The sequence below is a fragment of the Orbicella franksi genome, chromosome 4 (assembly GCF_964199315.1).
Source record: "Orbicella franksi chromosome 4, jaOrbFran1.1, whole genome shotgun sequence".
NCBI classification, from domain to species: Eukaryota; Metazoa; Cnidaria; class Anthozoa; order Scleractinia; family Merulinidae; genus Orbicella; species Orbicella franksi.
Window position 1 is genome coordinate 5273833 of NC_138148.1, and position 19467 is coordinate 5293299.

Here is a 19467-nt window from a genome sequence, read left to right on the forward strand (position 1 = left end):
GAAACAGAAAATAGTTCGAAATAGCGAGAAATAGCAGATAGTAAATGTCAGACGAACAAATCCAAAGGAAATGTTTTTTTAAGTTCGATAAAACGGGAAATTCAAAATATCCGAGTTCGAATTAACGGGGTCCAACTGTAGTTATTCACCAACACTGCAAAGCCTCGCGTGTTTGGAGTTGATAAGCTAGCAACAATAGGCTACTTTGAATATATTGAAATTTAGCTCCATAGTGAGGCCTAGAGGAACAAACAAGAGAAAAGGAATAAACATGCTCATTCAATTTCTATCGATAGTGAGTAGCGTAACCAATCAGAGAATGGCATTCGTGACAGAACGCCAGTGAATTTACACTAATTTCGTGTAAGTTTGCATCTATGCATTCCTTGTTGTGCGCCACTTTGTCTATTACCCAGATAATTAAGTGTGACCCGAAATCCATCTAACAAGTCAGACACTGACAACAGTCAAATCCTGTTTATACAGACATTGTCAACAAGCTCTCCGTATCAAGCGCGTGATTGTTTGCTAATTTTGCAACCCGTCCGAATTAAATCATGCGCACAAGATTATTTCAGGTAATTTGACCACAGCCTAGTCCAAACTGCAAATAATTGAGTTAAAAAAGTACCTCTGACGGCCAAATTCAACTCAAATTCAAATTCAACTCAACTCTTCCCACTCCTCTGAATTTTTCTTATTTAATTCAGTATATCTAAACTGGACAGACAGCACGTAGTCTTATCACATATACAAGTATAAAAGCTGAGGACCAAAACATTGCAGTAATAAGGAGGTGTCGATATTAAAGCGGCTGGTTTGGACTAGAGATGCACCCTCGCTGATAACTTAACTTACCTTGTGAAAATGACCAGGAAGATTGTGAAGCTCAGCCCAGTCCACAGCGAGATCAAACTGTTGAACAGACAACAAAAACTCCATAACATTTCGCGGTTCTTCCTCGGACATGACTGCCACACCTTGCCACTGTTTGAGACTTAACAAGGAATGCTGCTGTTTTTGTTCCTGCTGGGTGGCTTGAAACTGAAGGGACTTGGCACACTGAGAAATCTGGGAAATGAAATATTTGAGAAGTGCCGTCATGTTTTTGAGTCTTCGCAAAACTCTTTTGCTACTAAATATGCACCTACCAAAATGAAGGTATGAAAGGCAGACGTGCAGACAGACGACCAGACGGACGGACAAGCAAGCAGAGAGGGAACAGCAGGATGGACAGACAGACAAACAGAAAGACAGACAGACAGACAGACAGACAGACACGCAGGGACGCAGACAGACGGACTGACGAATGGAAAGATTGGAGGGCGGCCATAAGGACAGGGAATACGGACAGGGACGGACGGACGGACGGATGGACAAAGGAACAAACGAACAGTATCTCACTCAGTCAGTCAGACAGACAGACAGACAGACAGAAAGACAGATAGACAGACTTGCAAACAGAATGACGGACAGACACACAGAAAGACGGACAAGAAAACAGTGACCAAGAGAGGCAATGGAACAGAGTAGCGAATGCTATAGGCCTGTAGACAATGAAAGCAACACTAAACATATTGAAAGCAAGTATACTCCTGATTGTGAGGCTTGAGAAGGAAAGCACTGGCAACAAAACAAATTCAAGGAGGAAATTATGATTGCTACCTTTTGATACAAGGATATCTCCTTTCTCTTCCTCTCCAAGTCTTTTGTCAAGACAGTGTTTTTGGTGGGACGTGACAGACACAGGTCGATTAAGTCAATACAGGTCTTAGCGTTCCACTCCTTCAGTTTTCTCATCACTAAACGCGTCAACTGATGGTAATCTTTGATCCGAGGTAGAAGAGCCCAAGGTTTCTTTTGTACTACGTGATTTAACTTTAATTCTGGAATCTTCAACTGATGATAAACTGTTTTCAGTGTCTCGCGTAGCTCAGATCTCGTTCCTCCTTTGCTCAGAATAGCGGAGCTCAACAAAAAGTCGATGGCAGGGCCTCCGACTCCATCCCCGCGAAGATTGGACGAACTGATTAACTCCAAGAGTTCTTCAAAATAACCTTTGCGCAAGAAAAAGTCACTGGCCCTGAGAAAAGCATTCTGTAGCGACCGACTGCCTTCAGGGGCCAAAGACACGGAAAACAGCGAGATTTCCGGCGGGTGGGTCCCTCCTTGTAAGATCTGAAGGTTTGAATCGAGCTTAATGAGGTCATAACTGCCACAACTGCCGCCGGCTTCTTCTAACTCCGCTGGAGTCAACATTTCTGCTATCATGTAGAGCTTGCAAACAATGTACCTCTGAAGAACTGGAAATTTCGCAGTTTTTTCCAAAGCAACTTTGAAGGGAAGCTCGATTGTTTCGTCCACAGGTTCACAATTTTCGCTTGAGGTTTGTGCAATGACTTCTTCGGAAGTCTGCATTTTCACGGGTGCGGAGCACACCAAGCTCGCCAAAGCAGCAATCAACGGTGACTTTTCCTCTAAATACTCCAAAGTTACGTCGTTCAAGCTGAATAGTCCTCTTTTCTCAACCCTCCTTGACCGCGCCAGAACAGACAACTCCATGCTGAGAAGACTGTCCGGGACAGAGTTGGACCGCTGGAAGACTGAGGCCGAGGAAGATCGCTCGAGCATCGCAGACTCAAACCTGTAACCAAAGGTCCAACAAAATGGTGTAAATGCGATTTCTGTGATGTTGGGAAGCATTTGTTGAAGCACTGCGGCGGTATCGGGATAAAGATACGGCTCCAGCTGTAGCAGAAGAGAAACATCAGGTTCTTTAGGAGAATCGAGTCCGGGTGGATCTAGCGGTCTCATTTCAAAGTCCTTCCTGTACCAGTGAAGGATCTCGGGCAGGTTTATCTGTCCAGTTTGTTGGTTCAATGATACCCGGGAATTTAAGTAAGAAACTACAGCGGTGGAGAGCTGCGCGTCCAGTTCATCTACGTCAAACACCTGCAAATAAATCACTGGCTTAAAATAGAAATGCATCATGATTATCTATTGTGAAATGTTGCTTAAATAAGAAAGTAAGGTTAAGTATGCATACGAGCCGAGTGGCCCATCAGGCGGGAGCTTATCCCGGTTTCTGTAGCAAAAAGCGACTAGGAGTATTTCTACTTCCCCCTGGATGGAATGCTAGTCCATCGCAGGGTTACCCCCAGCATTAAATTCGCCGGTACCCATTTATACTCCTGGGTGGAGAGAGGCACTGTGAGAGTAAAGTGTCTTGTCTATAAACAAAGCTCAATGTCCCAGACCAGGGCTCGAACCTGGACCGCTCGATCCGGTGGCGAGCCACTAACGTGCTCAACACCCGCGCCATTTTCTGTTCCATCTATTCAGGCCTACTGTTCATAAATTATGTTAACTTTGGAACCGTTAGGAACTCGAAATTGATTAGAAATTACTGCAGCGTATGTTGAAAGAAAACGAACCCGAATTTAAAAATTTACCTGAAGCTGAGGGGAAGACACACAGCCGTCACAGATTGCAAAAATAATTCGCTTCTCAGAAGTGGCGAGCTTGAACCTTCTCTTGTCGTCATCAGCATATCGTTCTGAAAGTTACAAGAGGAAAAGACTCTGTCACATGGTGCCACAGACATCCCATTCCCTGTCTTTTTCCTGATAAAAATATAATTTCCCAGACCAAAGAAGTAAGAAACATCAGATATAGTGGCGCTTTCTAGCCTCCCCTTTGAGCCGTCCTTTCCACCCATTCGTTAAGACATGATTTTTCAACAAATATTTTTTCCCTGCCCATTTCCTGACCCGTGGCAGCCCTGTGTTTATGAAGTTGTAAAAGAATAAAATGGACAAGAAACAGCGGTAAGAGTGGAACCCCAACTTATCGCAGCACCCGCTTAACACGAGCTGAATAAGACGCCTCCTTATTACGGGCGGTTTTATGACGCGTTAGCTTACAGGAGCATTTTGAGCTATTTTGGCCATGGACAAAATTACCTTTAAACTGAAGGAAACATGAAAGTAATAGTTCACGAAGATAGAAAAACACCAAAGAGATTATAATAAATCATAACGAAGCAAGGATGGTTAAGGACGGAGAAGATTAATACGGATTACAAACGGCGAACTTAACAAATTTAGGCTGAATTTTTCAAGATGCGAAACCGTGATGTAGCTCCTTTAAGAGTTTTGGTGGAAAATAAACCATTTTGTTCATGAACTCCTCGTTAGTACGAATTCCATCTGTGTCCCTTAGTGATGTTCTGTTAACGAAGCTAATTGAAGGCGGTTGCCAACTCATTGCTCACCTCTCCCTCAATTTTGAATTATATTAAAACATATATCGAAATGGCGGCAATAACAGTTAGTTTCGATTTACTTCGGGTTCAACAAGTACTTTTAAAGATCACTGTATAAGATATTTCCTTTGATCCGTGCATGGAGGCAGGACCGTAGCTAGTAATAGGCAAACTGTGGCCCTTACCTTCGTCATTTCTTTAAGTGGGAAAGTGGGAAAGTGGAAAATTGCTAGCAAATAAATGTACAAACAAAAAATTGACATTCCCTTAGTCATAATTGTTTTTCTGGATACGGCCCTGAAAGGGATAACAGTGATGAAAGTACTGTGTGGCGGCAAAATGTGTGAGAGACTTCCTGAAAGGCACTGATCTGTTACTTCGTGCAAAAGAAAAAACCCCATTGAGGTTAGTTGAAGTTAATCCCGACACCTCACTGCTTTGTTATCACAACATTATATTACCTGGAAAACACATAATCACTCCCTCTCCAAATGTACTCGGCGGCACCAGACCTTTGTGTAAAATAACGAACTGCAGGTCGAACGCACTGTCAATGAACATACAAACAGTAGATACAAGTGAATATATGAAAGATCATATTTGAACTACGGAGGAAGATATGAAGACATAATTGATCATCGCAGTTATACACACAACTTAGCCAGCTGTGAAATTAAAGCCTGAAAAAAATCTCTTTCTCCGCAGTTCAAATATATGATCTTTCATATATTCACTTGCATCTTCACCATCTACGGGTACATTACGAACTCGCAAAGTGACTAGCTCCCAGTTGGCTCGATAGCTCAGTTGGTAGAGCACTGCACCGGTATCGCAGAGGTAATGGGTTAAAGTCCCGCTCAAGTCTGAATTTTTTCAGGCTTTAATTTCACAACTGCTAAAGTTGTTGGTCATTGATGTCTTCATACAAACGGTAGGTTAGTTCATACGATCGATGAATTGTTACTTAGGTAGAAATAAGGAAGCTTTCTTGGAACTAACAATCAACAGTTATTGAAGAATTATGATAGCCAATTTTCCATGCGTATACGGAGTCCAAAGCTACTTTTGGTCAGCAACTGTCTTATCTTTTGGCTTGGAAAGGGAGGATTTTAAAAGCTTGTGACGTTTACCAGCGGTAGTTTTGGCGGGAACTAAACACGACGTATGTTTGACCGCTGTAGCTTCGGAGTGTGTCATTCTCACCTGACTATGCCCAGCTGACCGATACAGTAACAGTGCTGCTTGAGAAACGCAATCCTCTCTAGGGCGGTCAAGGGAACTGAATCTCCACTTCTCCCCTCCCCTCCAGAGCTTGACAGTGCATCCATGAGCCGGGTAAATGAAGCATGCCGGGAAATGTGACATTCCACTTCGCTCATCTCCTCTCCAGAGCCGTCCGCAAACTGAAGCAGTGACGCATGCGCAATCAGAAGATTGAGGGTATTGACGTAGAAGCATACCTTAGCCGCGTCCGAGCTCAGCGAGTCAAGGTTGACGCTCTGAAGTTCACCAGTACCCCGCGCGAGAGCCACGAATTCGTCTCTCCTGGTGACATTAGCCACCGTCTTTGAATCAACGATACCGCCCTGAGACTTGGCCACATCTGAAAGAAATAACAAAACATTAGGGACAGACCATTATTTTTTGAGCGGGCACTGGGGGGTTGGGCAATTTTCAGGGGCATGACATTTTTTTTCTCACCTTTAGGTCGTGCTTTACTTTTTTTGCTGGGCAATAGCTTGTGCAATTATTTTTTTTCAAAACGAAAAACACAGGACCAGGATAGTATTTTTTTTCTCCATGGCTCCCCTTGAACCATTTTTTTTTTTTAGCAATTTTTGCTGTGCTGGAATTTTCATTCGGAAATTGCCCAACCCCCAACCCCCAACCGCCAACCCCCCCACCACCCCTCAAAAAAATAATGGTCCTTCCCTTAGAACCCTTTTCATAGTTAATACAGGATAGGGATTATGAAGCACGGCAAACTTTAAAGGAACAAGCGAAGATGTCGAGATTTAACATGGACGGTCCATTGTTCTATGCTTACACGTCATGAATGAATTACATAGCCAAATTGTTTCTAAGTAAACAGTTATTGTGTTTTTTGCACAGACAAAAACTGATCATATAATAAAAGAATTTTATCGGGTTTCATAAGCATTCCCCTCCATTAACGGTGGTGGTACAAATCGGTAGTTTTCATGCATAATATTGCAAGTTTCCCTGCTATAGGTGGTATGGTAAACAAGTTGTGGTTATTTGTTTTGGCTTTAAACAAAAACATCTGTTTGATTTCTTTGGTTCCAAATCATACCAATAACGCATACATCACAAAGGTAAACAAACGTTAATCTGGTTTGAAATATTTATGTATGATGTAAGGGAACGAACAAACTAAAAAGGGTGATTTATGTCATCGCTAAGCTCTGACGTGCACTCTTGTAGAAATCTTTGAAATGAACTAAATGTACTTTGCAATTTAAATCGCTTGGCGAAAACTTTTTTCTACTGTCACTTAAGCTTTGCTCAGCGACTCTCGCGTTCAACCGAATTGTCATGACATGTGCAAAGGGTATTCACTTTTCTCTTGGTCAGTCAAATGCAAGATACCTTTGAGTAGTTCAACCATCCTGGACAACAAATCCCTGGCGACAGTGTTGGGATCTCGAACGCTATCTGTCCAGCGGCTTCCAGTATTCAGAATAACCGGATTAGAAGACGGCCAGCGGACATCTGTCAAAAACAGAACATCTTCATATAAGCATATGTTGTTCTTCAACAAAACGGAGACCCATTCATTCAGTTTGGAACTAAACGCACAATTTGGATCAGCATACAGACTCCAAAAAGTTTAACAAAACGCGGTTATTTGCGTTAAATTGCGCACGTGTTTGTCCATAGTTTGAGTTTGAAAGCACGTGTTTGTGCACGAGTGTGTTTCCAAACTCGTTCCCAGGGTCCCTCATCTTCCTGCCCTCCCTTCTCGCTCCGGGAGGGTGGGAAGATGAGAGATCCTGGGAGGGAGGTTGGTGTGTATCATGTCAGATAGGGGTGGGTTGGGGGATGGTTTGTCGTACCTCGACGAGAGATTCCACCCAGTGAAGACACCGCAGGACAGCAGTTGTACACGATGACCTTCGAGAGGTTGACATGCAGCTTCTTTGCCACAGCCTCTAAACTGATAAAAGAAGTACACCTTTGTTAGCTTGAATATAAACAAAACAAGGTTTTTCGCGTTCGCAACTGAAAGAAAAAAACGTACCTATTGCCTCACACAAAAACGTGGAACATTTAGGGAACGTGTGCGACCCAATATTATCGCATAGTAGCTCGTGTTTTTCTGTACAAAGGAACCTCGGTTTAACAAGCCTCTTTATAACGAAATTCTCGATACAATGAACGATATTCGTCGCTCCAGTAATAGTAAAATATAATACAGGGAAAAGAACCCCGATATGACAACCTCATTTTAGCGAACAAATTCTGCCAGTCTCTTGGTCCTTCGTTATATCGAGGTTCCACTTTGTACATTGAAGAGAGAGAATGTTTTTCTCCCATGCAGGCGTTATTAGTTATTTTCAACAGTTGATCTGCACCACTTTAAAACCTCTATTTTGTTTCGTTCCTGTTAATCTGCGCCTCATTTGTTCTAAGGGCTGGGAGCATTGATTGTGTTCTTCACCTGTTGTTTCGTTTGGCCGATTATAAAGAACGTTGTAAACGATGTCGGTCGGCCCTACTTTTAGATCACTTCCGGTTTCGGAAATTACTATATTGAGAGAGGAAGACACATCAGCCTTAGCTGGTTTTCATGCAGGTCCTCTATCCTGGTCGAATTGGATTGGAAATCCCAGGAGGGTCTAGAAATAACCAATCATGTGACGCGGATTTGCTCACGTGGACAGCCCTAACGGCCTTACACACGCGTGTCCATCCTCCACGAAAACATCCACACAACGCGCGTGGGCCCACGTGTGGTAACATTATCTGCGCAAGAACTGAGCACCATGTCTCAAAAATAACCTGAGAGTAGTTGCCTTGTTATAAGGCGTGTATGAGAAATTAACTCTATCACCCGTCATTCTCTCTTGACTTTTAAACCCGCTCTTACTCCACTCTGCGCTTAGCTTCTACACTAGATTTTTGCTGCTAAATATTTACAAACATTCACTACCGTACTGCAAAGACACGATTGATCATCGCAGTTATGTTCACAGCTTAAGCAGCTGTGAAAATTAAGCTTGAAAAAAAATCAGGCCTGAACGGGATTCGAACCCATGATCTCTACGATACCGGCGCGGTGCTCTACCAACTGAACTATCACGCCAACTGGGAGCTGGTCGCGTTGTGAGTTCGAATATACACGTAGATGGTGAAGATACAAGTGAATATATGAAAGATCGTACATTATGATCTTTCATATATTCATTTGCATGTTATAACTTTTTTAAAATCTAAAATCTTAAATCATTAGCAAGCGCAAGTGTAATGACTACCCACTCTTTTCCAACTTTGCTTAGAAGTTGCCTCACTTCAAACTAAGGCTGAATCTCTCACGTTACCTTTTTGGAGCAATGTTCTTTTCAAACATAGGCTTTCCAAGAGTTTCTGCAATGCCTTCATTTAACACGACAAATGGATTGGACACTTTGAGCGCACTGGGACGATTCAGGTCTATATCAGTAGGAACGTTAGACGCAGAATCTGGAAAATGAAACATGAATCAGGTTTAGAGACAAGAGTGAGAACCGACTTCGTATGTCATGGACAAATGAGTGCATTTAATACAAAGTATACCACGCGTTCAACCGCGTACCTCTGAACACCACTAAATGATGATTGTCAAGACATTCTAAAGGCACTTTTCATTCAAATACACATTTGCCGGGTTTTACGACAAGGTCTTCGAAAAGCGCTTCCCGGCTCTCTAAAAAGAAATGCAAGTTTTAACATACCTGCTGCCTTTGCCTGCTGCCAAAACAACAGCAGCGTCGCCAAAGCATCGACGTGTTTAAACAAACTTTTCATGTAGTCATATCTCTGCTCCAGTCCTCCTCCAACAGCTGTGGTCACGTGACTAGCCCCCTCGACGCAATCAAACGCTTTCTGCAACTCGATCATTGCGACTCTCACCGCCAGGCTCTTCTCCATCAGGCTGAACGAGATTTGCCTGCCAAGATGTTTGTGGCCTGAGACTTGTTTAGAAACCTCATCCACACTGCGAATCAGCGGGTCGCCATCCTCTAACGCCTGCTCAAATCGTCTGGAAGAAAAAAAGCGCAAAATGCAAGTTCTCCCTCGTGCTCTTGACTCCTTTCTTACAGAAATGGTCGGGAGAATAACTGAAAAAATCACCATGGTTCTCCTCTGGTCATCTTTTTCTGCCGTGTTATTTTGTGATCGATCGCTGTCCGTTCGTTTAGCTGATGCAACTTTTACAACGGCATCAGACGCTGTTTAAATGGTTAATTTGGTTGAACTTCTCAAATAAGAGCATACCCCAACCACTTTCTGTTAGAACGATGGGAAAGAACAGTTTTTCTTCGTGAAACAACCCAGCCAATCAAAACAGCCGAAAACGGTGGATCCACGTAAAACGCGCTGCATTAAAAGTTCGACAAGTGTTCTTTTCGGGCACCTCGACCTGTTCAACAAAACCATTTGCGGATGAAACCGTTTATGGCAGCAGAACACGACCTAAGAACTTAGATTATAAAATAACTCTTTAATGCACTGTATCCGCGATAAGTTTCTGCAATAAGACTTACTTGAATGCCTCCTCTTGACTAGCGATAAGTTTTTTGTGTGCCTCCATGTCCTTAGGACGAATAGGGTGGGTTCCCACGAGAAGAACCTCTAAAGCATTAGGCTTCGGAGTGACAGAGATCGTGATACCACCAGTTGGGGCCTGGGCTCTACCACGTGACTCTTCCTGATTAAGAAGCTCCTCTAGTTGGTTCATAAATGGCTTTACACCGGGCAGAAGACCAGATGATTTGCTGGAAGAAGATGAGGGATCTAGAAGGCAAAAGAACATTGCACAGTCAACAGGCTAGCTCAGTCAAATGTGATGAATAAATGTCCCTCTCTCTTGGAGTGCTCACTTCTCTTCCAAGAAAGGAAACGTCTGAGACTGGAACCGAAAAAATCCATAGTGGTGACGTAGCTCAACAGTAACAACCAATCAAGAGAAACTACACGGATCTCTGTCTAGCTAATCGGAATGGAATTTTTGGTTGCGGAATCTGCATTCTCATCATTTCTTGAGGTTAGGGGGGGTCAGCAAAGAGAGATTTCTTTTCACTAGTCGGCTTTGCCACCTGTTTTCACCTCAGAATCACCGAAGGAGAGGCAGGGTAAAAAAATATTAAAGAAAATATTGCGCTCTCAAACAATAATGCTGATGGCGAAAACAGGACTCAATTTGAATACCACAAATTATCTGTTATGGTTTCTCATTGACAAGGACAACCTTTTATATCTTAATATAATACACTTGTTGTATGAGACTCTTCTTACCTCCTATTATGCGACTTTTCGCCATCTCCAGCAAGGTCTTACAGACAGACCACGATACAGCCGCTGTACACGCCAGATCCACACATAACATTGTTGGAACCATTTGCGGATCCAGGAACTTTACCAGTGTTGAATTCCCACTCGCCAAGTCCTCTGAGCTGAGACTGGGATTCAACACGGCCGACAGAGACGGTATCGACAACAACTTGTCAATCAGATCAGAAACCATTGAAGTGTTAGCACCAGAGGCTGCTGCCATGGCAACGGCTCCAAGGGCGCCTAGCGGTTTACGAGATTTAGAAAGGCCCTGTGTTGGAAGACGCCTCACTTTGGGTTGCAAACTCTCAAGATCTCTCAGCGCCTTGCCGTACTTCTCTGCAAAAACTGCGGCTTGCGCACTGGGCTTCTCAGCCATGTTAAACATTTTAATAACTTGAAGGGCGCGTTCGTAGTTGTCCTTTCTCATACACATGTAGATAAGCGTGTCAGGCGAGGAGAGCATGCGCGCTATGATGCTGTCATCCTTGATCAGCGAGCTGGCTCCTTCTGATGCTGAAGTCCGTGACGAAAGACGGCGTCTCTCACTTTTCCTCTTCCGCGTTCTTTCTCTGTTCTCGTCCGTTCCTACATAAACACAAAATACCAAGGAGAATGCTAAGTTGTCACGAAAGTTTCATTCAAATCGTGTGGCAGTTTAATTTTGACAGTTTAATATGCCCTTTTTTAGATTGCGTCATTCGGGACATCAAGGAAAAATAGAAATCGGAAGTCCTCACTTGAAAGTTTCAATCAGTTCAGTCGATGATTACCAGATAATTAGCACCAGACTGAATACCTGATTCAACTTATCAACAAAACATATAAGCTTGCGTGTCATGTGGTTCCGAGATCAAAGAAAATGTTTAGAACCGGTTGAAAGCCAATCAAATTAGGTTTCACTAAGTACACAGTCAGAGTGCGAGAGAAGACGAATCTTCTGACTGAAGTTTGCGAAGAATGGCCTGTTGAGTCTTGGCATTCGCAACAAAGTCTTGTTTTCACTAGAGACAAAAGTGTAAAAGCTTATGAATAACTGCACCGATTACAAATCTTATCCTTTACCTGTGGATACCTCCTGGCTAAGATGAGCGCTTGATTCTCCTGAGTTTTCTTTAGATCCTGTTGCTCTACGTCTCTGCTTTCTTGGCATTTCTAAATGGACATTTTACCAAAAAATTGAAAAGATAACACACATTCACAAGCATTCAATTTTACCTATCCATAGCGCGTTATGTTGGCGTTTGAATGATACGTAAATGACAGCTTAGCAACATACATGTAGCACACCAAAAGATAAATACCGGGGTTAACTGCCAGGTCGATCAAACTTCTCGAATTCTATGTTTTTGCTTTACCTGCAAGTTTACGAAGTAGTAACTTACTGGGCTAAACCGTTTTTTAATCTGAGCATGGGAGGTCCGTTTTATTTGAAGAGATTTCCCGAGATTTTACGTCCGCAATTAATCGAGCATGTTCCTAACGAGCAAAAATGGGTGTTGGGACCAGTGAAGCTGTGACTTCATAGTCGTAACGTAAAACTACACTGTATTTCAAAGATGTTTTTTCCTTCCTTTCCGTAGTCGCCAAAGTAGGGTCAACACCCGGTTGGAATTTTAAAGGCTTATACCAGTTTAAAATAGCATTTCACTAACCAATATGTTATTTCGTCCGCTAAAATTGACATTGATAAAAAAAAAACAGTCCTCACCACTTGAACTGTGTTTCAGTGTATCATCTGAGCCTTCATCTTGACCTTCCTCTGCCTTCCACTTTGCATCTGTACGTACCAACTGTTGGATCTTCTTGGCCAGTCTTCTCCTGGAGTTCCTGATCTTCTGATTGTTGGTGCTGTCATTCCACGACACCAACTGAAATCTCCACTGAGCTTCATTGATGAACTGTCCCAGACGTGAAATGCGCTGTTCCATGGTGTTGCGAAGCACTGAGGTCTGAAGGAAGTCTTGGCGCTTTGAGAATGACTCGGGTTTTTCTGAAAGAAAATCAAAAGCACTGCAATAATGAACACTTAACACGGTAACTGGTGGTTTCGCCCGATGTTAGTTCGCACGGACTGGAAGTCCCTTTTGCGCGAACTGAAAGTTTAATGGATGTGTTAACTTTTCTTTCTTTAAACTAAAAGAGCAAAAAAGACAACATTGTGGGCATAATGAAACAAAATTACACAAAAAATGCCTATTTCTCGTTCTTTGATCCACTGACCACGGAGCTAAAATTCCGGTCAACCGACTATCCGTCCGGGCGACCTGGATTCGGGCAAAATGACTTTCGGGCGAAACAACCGTAATTCCTTAACACTGACTGTGGGAATAAGACTTCATTGATTTGACATACAACTCGGGCTAAACTGAGCAACAACAGCATGGATTAAAAATACTATCCTGGCAGAGCAAAAAGTTACGTTTCGAAGTCAAACTACAAAAATATCCTGATGCTAAACAATTAAAATTCGCCAAACCTTCACAAAGGAAATCATAACCGTGACGGCGTTTGGATAACTCCGATCTCAGTCTTACGATGTTGTTTCTCCGTTTTCTACTTAGTTTTAGTTTCGATTAAAAAGATACATCAAGCACTCGAGACAGTGTCTTATCACATTTCGAAACATCTGAAAGTTCGTCAAAATACTCCGCTTCGCGTTGTATTTTCAATTCTCTTCTCGGTGTTGGGAAATGTGGTAAAACCCGGTCTCGCGTGTTTGATATGATTACTTCCAGAACGAACCTTTCTTGAGTTCAGAGAACTTTGCCGTATTCAGCTCCATCAGACACTCCTTGAGTGTCTTCAACAAATCTGGAACAATTTCATCATCTACTACAAATTCACATTTTAAATCGTTCTCATCAGGCAGGGCAGCTCTCGACGACCCTTTACTAGAATGAAGATTGCCGCTTAACGAATCATTCTCTGATTGTCTCGTGTTGACCGGCTCAGTCGCATCTTGTGACTTGAAAATAACTGATCTTTCTTCTCCATTTATCATCTTCTTCTTGAGCGCGGAGTCCGATTCAGATTTGGTATTTTTAAAGAGCTGTCTGCGAGATACAGAGTCTAAAGCTAATGGTGCAGTGGTTTCTTTGTGCCTCTGTTGAGCGTCAGAAGTTGGAGACATTGCACTAGCTGGACTCGAAGTTTTCTCCTGATCTTTTACACTGCTGTGTGGAACTGCACCATCAAACGACAAGTCAACGGAACTAGCAAGGCTCTCCCAGCTTCCAGTGCGACTACTCTTCGACAAACTCCTCGTTTCTTCATCCATAGTCTCAAGATCATCGCTTTCATTTTGCTGGACTCTCCCTTCATAAAGATCCTCATAAGTGCCAAACAGGAGGCTAAAGATGTTCTCCAGAATTTCAACTCTGTATGTCAAAGGATAGACCTGAGCCAAATGCTGCTTTCCAGCATTAAGCTTATTTGCTACTTGTCCACAAGACGACAGTTGCTGAGAAGCGATGCCTGGATTTCCATTCGCACGTTCACTTCTCCCTGGCGCTAAAGTTTTAGCAGTCTGTTCGTCAGCAGATTCGCCTACTGTTTCCAAACTATCTTTCACAGAGGTCTCTTCTACAGACGACGTTATAGCTTCCATAAAATTCCTTAGAGCACAATAACTGTGGTACAGAAAAATATCTCTCTGGACTTCGGGATGAATTTCCGAATCTTGTCCTCCTTTCTCCGCATTCTCTTTGGAAACATCTTCAGCCTGTTGTGGTTCATCTAATCTTTCCTCCTCGACTTCTGTTGGGCAGCTTGTGGTTTGATTGGCATCCAGAGGACTAAATACGGGCCGCTTCCTCAAAAGTTCAAAGACTTCCTTTTCGGGAAGATGAGCGAGACTGACAGACTTGTGCAACACGTGTAGTACCGAGTGAGATTCAAGGCCTTGGAACATTTCTGATGCTTGCTGATGGCGTGTCGAGCCTGATTCAGATGATGCAAGTAGAGGACTGTAATAAAAATTCAACAATGGTGAGATTTCTTTGTGTAACCTGCAGTTCTTGGGGTGCTAAATCGGGAACGCTATTTCTAAACGGCGTACGAGTGTAAGAAGCAGCTTCGGAGAAACGATTCAATTGTAACTACCGTGGCAAGCTACCAATTACATGTCCATGTACGAAGGCAAAGATGAAAAACAAAAATCGAGATTCAGTCATTTACTCTTTGTTTCAGTTTTTGGTACTGCATGTCAAACTCTCTTCTTGATTCATTTTACAACTTATACTTGAACTTAGAAATCCTGAAACTAGCTATTCTTACCGAGCTTTCTCTGTACACCACTGAACCAGTTGAACTTGATAAGCCAGTTTCTGACAGGCCTGATACAGCGATGGGTGTGCAGCCTTCTCCTGAATTTAACAAAATTTAAATCGAGGATTTTAATCATCACACCATAGATCGACTTTTACTTGAGTGTTACCTTACTAACCCTTACTATATTACTTGATTAACACAAAAAATTCCCGCCACTTTTTCATCCGATCAGGAGTAAAACCAAAACCACGCAACTCGCTCGCACACATTTTCCCGCGCTTTGCTTCAGCTACATATATTTACCACTGTCACTGACAATGATTGGCTCATTGGGCTGTCTGTGTCCTTTGCGATTGACTAGGCTGATTACTAAATGGTTTGGTTTTACAATGATCAATTGGAAACTGCTGTAATAAAAATATAGTGTATGGTGTAGATCATGTTTGATATTTAACTCTTAGTAACTTTCGAAAATTATTTGTGTGAAGGCCGACAGGAAGTGAAAACAATACAAATAACATATCTTACAGTAGGATTCCAGAGAGCCTCCAGTAGATTCTTGGCATTCTCGCAACTGTAGCAGTAGGGCCAGCCCAGAAGAAGCACAAGCGGCTTAAGCCGAGCAAATTCCACGGGAGACAAAAGCTGTGTCAGACAACCAAAGTCACCCTCCTTAACAAAGACAAGAGCTGTTTCCTGAAAAATAAAATAAAATGATTTGGAAAAACCAATGGCAAAATTGCCAGCTCTCTTCCTTTGCCCACTTCTTCACAGGGTTATCTGGGATTTAAACTCACTGGGATTCACATGTACTGATAAATAGCCTGTGAATGGGTTCCAGCTGAGGGTCTGACCGCAGCTGGAAGGGCCAAGAAGGACCTAGCTGAGCATGAAGTGGCTGAGGGGGGAAGGGTGTTGGGGTTTGAGATGTCCCCCCCCCCTCTCTTCTCCCTCCTCTCTCTTCTATCTTCATTCTTCCCACTTTCTCTTTGCCCCATCTTTGCCAAGAGAGCCTGTTCACAACCTTACTGATTAAGTACATGTAACTCTCTAAAGATCCATGTATCTCTAAGACACTGCATGAATCTCTAGAGAACTAAAACATTATTTTGCTTTTTTTTCACTCATATCTTAGACACATGTATCTCTTGAGGAGGGGAATGATTGATAACACCCTGACAATAATCTCTTTTCAAAGCTTGTACTACTATGTACATTATTATTTTATGTACATTTGAAGAGCATAATTTCTTAGAACTGACCAAATATAATTTCATAAAATGTTAACTCAGAGACACTGCTGGTCAGAGGTCATCTCCCACACATGACTGATCAGGGGTTTTTCATGACTCTCCTTAGCAACACCTTGTGACTTGTACAAGCAGCTGCTTGCTTACAGTGCTAATTATGAAGTGACATCTGCTATACATAATGTATATGTTTTAATTTCTCTGATTAATTCTGAGATAGTTATGTTACAACAGTTTAAAAGACTATGGATAGTCATCTTGTACATGTACTTACAAATAATTAATTTTAAAATCATTAAGTTCAATTTATAAATAAATTCCATGTTGACATGCATCTGTTCAGTAACAGATCACAAATGACATCAAATAATTAAAATGTGGTAAGAACATCACTGACACACTTGCCTAATGGCTTGCGTGCCACTTTCTTGTTCTAAGCACATTTTGATGTCTTATGTGAACAGACACTGTCACCTTGTCTACCCAGGACAATGTCTTGAATAGTTAAGTTCTTCAATTTGGATCTTGCTTTGTAAAGGTCATCCCTGACCAGACGACAAGTAAATTTGATGATTATGGGAGGAATTGCAGTGTCCCTTCTATCTGCTCAGCTTGTTTAGTTTTCTTTCTATTCTGAGTAGTTTTTTTTCTTTTGCCCAATTAAGTTAATTGTTTTTCTGCTGTTAATATGTTTTGTAGATCTTACAATAAAATGGACGGCTGTTGTTGTTGTTAACTCCACAGCAAAATGGAATCTACTTGACATGTTTTATATTATATAGAAAAAATATAAACATGTATATTAATGACGACATCTATATGTCTGTCCTCCAATAGATAAATTATACATGTATAAGAACCAATTAGTGGAGGCGCGGCGGCCTCGTGGTTAGTGCGCTCGTCTCCGGATTGAGCGGTCTGGGTTCGAGCCCTGGTCGGGGACATTGTGTTGTGTTCTTGGGCAAGACACTTTACTCTCACAGTGCCTCTCTCCACCCAGGTGTATAAATGGGTACCGGCGAACTTAATGCTGGGGGTAACCCTGCGATGGACTAGCATCCCATCCAGGGGGGAGTAGAAATACTCCTAGTCGCTTCATGCTACAGAAACCGAGATAAGCTCCGGCCTGATGGGCCACTTGGCTTGCATGCAGACTTTACCTTACCTACCATAAGAACCAATCAATATGTGATAAAGATTTCTCTTAATATTATAATACATTAAATTTCTACTCTAACTGTCAATCTTACCACTATATTTTCCAAGATATGATTTCCATCCAATGCATGAAAAAACAAAAATTTCCAAGCTTCTCTCCTATCTTCCATGAAAGACTGTGAATAACAAACTTGAACAAAGGGACTAACTAATGCAGCTTGTTGTTTAAATCCTTGCAGAGATGTCCTCGACAGTGGTAATTCTGGAGGACCTTCTACATAAAACCGCATTTGGTTTTCAATGTAACAGAACTTTTCAATCAAATAAGTTGTGGGTTGGCTGAGAAGGCAGGAATACAGCATGCCCTTGTCGAGTTTACTGTGCTTGTGAATGCATGTTCGGTTTATAAGACTCTTGAAAAGATCATCTATACACTTAGATAGGCTAACCATTTCAGGGCTTGGGTTCATGTATGAGAGCATCTGATAAATAAATTTGCATCGTTTCTTGATAGAATCAACTGGGCTTTCCACTGTACCAACTGCAGCTGGGTCAATGCATTCTGCTTCCACAACATCAGAGTCCAAGGCTTTCAGTTGTTCATTAATGAGATCTACGTAAAGTTGTTGTAGCAACTGATTATTTTTCAAAAACCCTTTGCCTTTGGAGGTGAGGTCATTAACCACAGCTCGCCCAAACTGAGGGCTCTCGGAAAGGAGCTGTTTCAAGTATGACAGGGTAGAAGAAGGAAGATCTGACACTCCTGATGCAAACAGGTCAGGGTCCCTGTAAACAATCTGGCTGTGATAGTCATCAATATCCTGTATAAAAAGTAAACAATCAAAACCTTTGGTTCATTCCAAAATATACAAATAAATTACACACATTTAGGGAGGAAAACCATTCATGATTTCCAAGGTGGGACCTCTGTGTCCAGATTTAGAAATCGTATAAGAGCAAGCAACTGATCATGATAGATTCATGATCACTTTTCCTAAAAGTATGCAGAACATTTGTTACATATGAACAGGAGCCATAATCGGAGACGGAGACCGTAAGCGCACGCCATTTCAAGTATTGGGGTTGTCCCCATGATATGGGACAATAATTCTATTTTTAGAACAAATTGCGCCATCACCTGCGGCACACGCGCGTACATGCTGCGAGGATTTCTACGGATGTCGCGCGGGGGAAATGGCATCCGAAATTACCGAAATTTTTCGCGTTTTTGGCCCACAACTCAACGCGTTTACGTTTGTTGGAATTTTGCTTAATTAAGTATCTTCGTCGTAAGCTGCTGCAGTTTGAGTGAAGTAAGACCGTGTCGAATTTAGGTATGTTCCGCTTTAAGCTTATATATATCGCTGACCAAGTTGTGTTCCGACGGATGCTTCTTTTACATGAGCTGTACATTACTCCACTTTAAATTTCACATATGTTGAAGATTAACAGCTTTTCCATTACAAAGCAAAAAACTACCTGGATATATTTAGATATAGCAGAGCTTCAGGACTTCATGGTTTCCTAGCTCCTCTTACCACACGCTTGCTAGGAATTTGCCAGTCTATCGCGACCGAAAAGTAAAACAAAATAATTGCTAGTTAAAGTTTCGCCTGAATTGTAACCAACACTTGATGTTTCATCAAGGCCCAATAACTTTACGTCCATAGATACTGCTCAGTTTTATTCGTGTAAAAATCCAGTAAATTCTCTGTTGTCGATGAATGAGAGCGCCCGCCGATGCGTGTTTTGTACAGTCAATGACAAATTGGACCTCCGCTGCCGCACTTTCGTACATCGAACTCAAACAATAACTCTATAGTTTTTAAATATGTTTAAGATTGATAAATGTTTAAGAGCATATTAAAAGCTAAGCTGGAAATATGTGAATAAAGCAGAAATAATCAGCAAAGTCACAATGACGCTTTCTTTAATCAACTTCGAATAACAATTTCGATTTTGTTGATC

The 19467-nt window shown here is 42.1% G+C and overlaps 1 protein-coding gene across 1 annotated transcript in view; it reads right to left on the minus strand.

Annotated features, from left to right (window-relative positions):
* LOC145484199 (uncharacterized) overlaps positions 1 to 19467 on the minus strand; it is a 37217-nt gene that overhangs the window by 14113 nt on the left and 3637 nt on the right. The window contains exons 4-20 of the mRNA XM_081462829.1: positions 17592 to 18320; positions 15620 to 15787; positions 15098 to 15186; positions 13565 to 14787; positions 12531 to 12812; positions 11885 to 11974; positions 10784 to 11407; positions 10033 to 10282; positions 9220 to 9527; positions 8827 to 8968; positions 7342 to 7442; positions 6875 to 6997; positions 5468 to 5867; positions 4726 to 4811; positions 3453 to 3556; positions 1666 to 2952; positions 859 to 1071 (exon numbers count right to left, since the gene is read on the minus strand). Of these exons, the coding sequence (XP_081318955.1) occupies positions 859 to 1071; positions 1666 to 2952; positions 3453 to 3556; positions 4726 to 4811; positions 5468 to 5867; positions 6875 to 6997; positions 7342 to 7442; positions 8827 to 8968; positions 9220 to 9527; positions 10033 to 10282; positions 10784 to 11407; positions 11885 to 11974; positions 12531 to 12812; positions 13565 to 14787; positions 15098 to 15186; positions 15620 to 15787; positions 17592 to 18320 (6219 nt within the window). The remainder of the gene's footprint in view (positions 1 to 858; positions 1072 to 1665; positions 2953 to 3452; positions 3557 to 4725; positions 4812 to 5467; positions 5868 to 6874; positions 6998 to 7341; positions 7443 to 8826; positions 8969 to 9219; positions 9528 to 10032; positions 10283 to 10783; positions 11408 to 11884; positions 11975 to 12530; positions 12813 to 13564; positions 14788 to 15097; positions 15187 to 15619; positions 15788 to 17591; positions 18321 to 19467) is intronic.